The sequence below is a fragment of the Heteronotia binoei genome, chromosome 15 (genome assembly GCF_032191835.1).
Source record: "Heteronotia binoei isolate CCM8104 ecotype False Entrance Well chromosome 15, APGP_CSIRO_Hbin_v1, whole genome shotgun sequence".
Taxonomy (NCBI): domain Eukaryota; kingdom Metazoa; phylum Chordata; class Lepidosauria; order Squamata; family Gekkonidae; genus Heteronotia; species Heteronotia binoei.
The window spans coordinates 37,546,743-37,549,590 of NC_083237.1; the positions used below are offsets into that span (position 1 = coordinate 37,546,743).

The window sequence follows — 2,848 nt, forward strand, 5'->3', positions numbered from 1 at the left end:
ACCACTACGCTGAGATCATGTGACCTGCCTGGACAAACTGTATGTTGGATGCGAGACAGAGTAAGAATGAGAATTGGGTGACATGGAGTGAAAAGTCTGGTGGGAGTCAACCTATACAGCTCCCTTCTTCCATCTGCTAGGAAGGGCGCACTGTCACACTTCCACCAAGTACATTTGATTTCCTCAAAATGTCAGAGGAGGACTTCTAACTTGAGCTAAAAAGAAAGGTGGTGTATAAATATTTTAAAAAACTAACTTTCTCAGTGGAATGGTAGGATCCACCTCACTATGAAGACTCAACCATAAAGAATCAAATTAGCACTGTACATTGGATATCCACTGCCTATGCAATTTAATGTTAGTTGCATTGAGAAAACAGAAAGAAAATGAATAAACATACACTTACTGTGTTACCGGAACTCCTCTTTTAGATGGGGAAATTAGCAAGAGGGAGACTCAGGTAGAGCAAATCAGGAGCTGAGATCTTATTCACCAATGGTACAGAGGTCCAGTTTCATAAAGAAAGACTCCAGATTGAATATATTTTATAATGTTTACTAGACAATTATGTAAAAAGTTGCAATCACACACAGAGACAATACAATATATGCAATTAAGAGGCTATGAAAATAGAGCTGAGCTATAGGAGCTTTTAGGGTTTCTATCTGTCCAGATGTGCAGAGGTCCATTTAGAAAGTAAAGATGGAGACATGCACTACCATCGAGCCATGTCTGAGGGTCCCCTTTCTTAGAGTAATGGGGGAACAATCTGTCTACATGTGCTCAGACTTAAACAGGAGGTACGGCTTGCTCTCATGTTTTATACGGTTTGGAGGGTTGAAGATCCTCCCAGAGCTCTGATTGCTCCTTAATAGGTAATGATGTGTCTTTCTTGGGTGTCTGAATGGATTTCCAGGTTGAAAACAATAGGTGAGACTGACTCAGTATGGGTCAGGCTGAGTCTTAATGGTTTAATCAATTTAGCTGAGATATCCTGAGGAGGAGTAAGCACAGAAAACAAAGGATTTGTCCAGGTGGCAGACATTACCATATAAATAAACAAAAGAGATGCTCAGTTGCAGGAAGAAGAAGAAGAAGATATTGGATTTATATCCCGCCCTCCACTCCAAATCTCAGAGTGGTCACAATCTCCTTTACCTTCTTCCCCCACAACAGACACCCTGTGAGGTGGGTGGGGCTGAGAGGGCTCTCACAATAGCTGCCCTTTCAAGGACAAGCTCTGCCAGAGCTATGGCTAACCCAATACCATTCCAGCAGGTGCAAGTGGAGGAGTGGGGAATCAAACCTCGTTCTTCCAGATAAGAGTCCGCACACTTAACCACTACACCAAACTGGTAAGGAGGCAGAGAGATGGCCAATTAATCAATTGGCCAAATAATTGCAACAGAAAAATACCTACCTGTTGAATCCTTAATGATTTCATCATTCCAATGGGAGGGGAAGAGAGCCGGACCAGGAGGAAGCCTATGTTGTAATCAGAGCCAGGCCCAAGCATGTTTCTCTGCTGTTTTCCAAAGAGAGTGTTTCTTTGGCCTGTTTCTGACAAGAATCATTTTTTCCCCTTAGCTTGGGGTCCCCTTGTTTAGTTGAGGTACCCCTATAGAGATAGTCAGCGTCTCCAGGCCACTACAGTAGCAATCTTGATCATATAATTCTAGGAATGTACCTAAATCTTAAAACCCTTGACATTGCATTTTTTATCTCTTTGTTTCTTATACTGTAAATCACTGGATTCAACATAGGTGGAACCAAGGAATAGATCACAGTAAAAATCAACTCCAGCCATGATGGGGTGTTAGAGACAGGCTTCAGGTAGGCAACACACCCAGTAAATATAAATGTGGAGCAGACAATGAGGTGAGGAAGGCAAGTGGACAAAGCTTTCTGTCTTCCCTTTGCGGAAGGCAGTCTTAACACTGTGGTGAAAATGTGAACATAAGTTACAAGGATATAGACGAAACAGCCTAGCAGAAGGATAATTCCAATCACAACAGCAGCCATTTCAATTAGATTTATGTCTGAACAAGTCAATTTTATTAGTTGTGGGATTTCACAAAAAAATTGATTGACAACATTAGAGCAGAAATGGGTTGCAAAAGTCCCAGTGGTGTGCATCCCTGAATATAGAAAACCAGCAACCCATACACCAGTCAGCATTTCAATGCAGGCCTGCCTATTAATTACCATTTCATAACGTAATGGATTGCAAATAGCCACATACCGATCATATGCCATGACTGTCAAGATGCAGAAATCAGATGTTATAAAGAACAGAAACAAAAAGAGTTGAGCAACACACCCTGAATATGAAATGTGCCTGGTATTCAGGAGGGAATTGGTCATGGATTTGGGGACAATGACTGAAACTTGGCCAAGATCCAGCACAGCCAAGTTCATCAGAAAGAAGTACATGGGGGTGTGCAGGTGATGGTCTAAGGCAACTGAAGAGATGATGAGGAGGTTCCCTGTGACAGTTACCAAGTACACCATCAGAAACACAGTGAAGTGTAGAAACTGCAGTTCCCGAACCTCTGAGAATTCCAGGAGCAGAAAATCAGACATGGCAGTTCTGTTGAACATTTTTAATTACCATGTTATAGAATCCTTTAAAAAGGGGAATCACAAGGAAACAGCAAGAATTATAATCTCTTATAATAGTAAATTGAACTGTTGCAACAGAATTGGGTGACAATGACTACATTTTCAGTCTCCACACTTAGTTCCCACCGTCAGTGTGGGGGAAAACATTGCAGTTAAGTAACACTGAAGGCAAAAGTCGCACATACATTCATTTCATTTCATTTTATTTTCATTTTATTTGATTTAT

General features: G+C 41.3%; 1 protein-coding gene across 1 annotated transcript; it reads right to left on the bottom strand.

Annotated features, from left to right (window-relative positions):
• Positions 1–1,665: 1,665 nt before the first annotated feature.
• Positions 1,666–2,623, bottom strand: LOC132583426 (olfactory receptor 14A16-like). The gene has a single exon (XM_060255064.1). The coding sequence runs from the start codon at positions 2,599–2,601 to the stop codon at positions 1,666–1,668; it is 936 nt and encodes a 311-aa protein (XP_060111047.1). The 5' UTR covers positions 2,602–2,623.
• Positions 2,624–2,848: the final 225 nt, after the last annotated feature.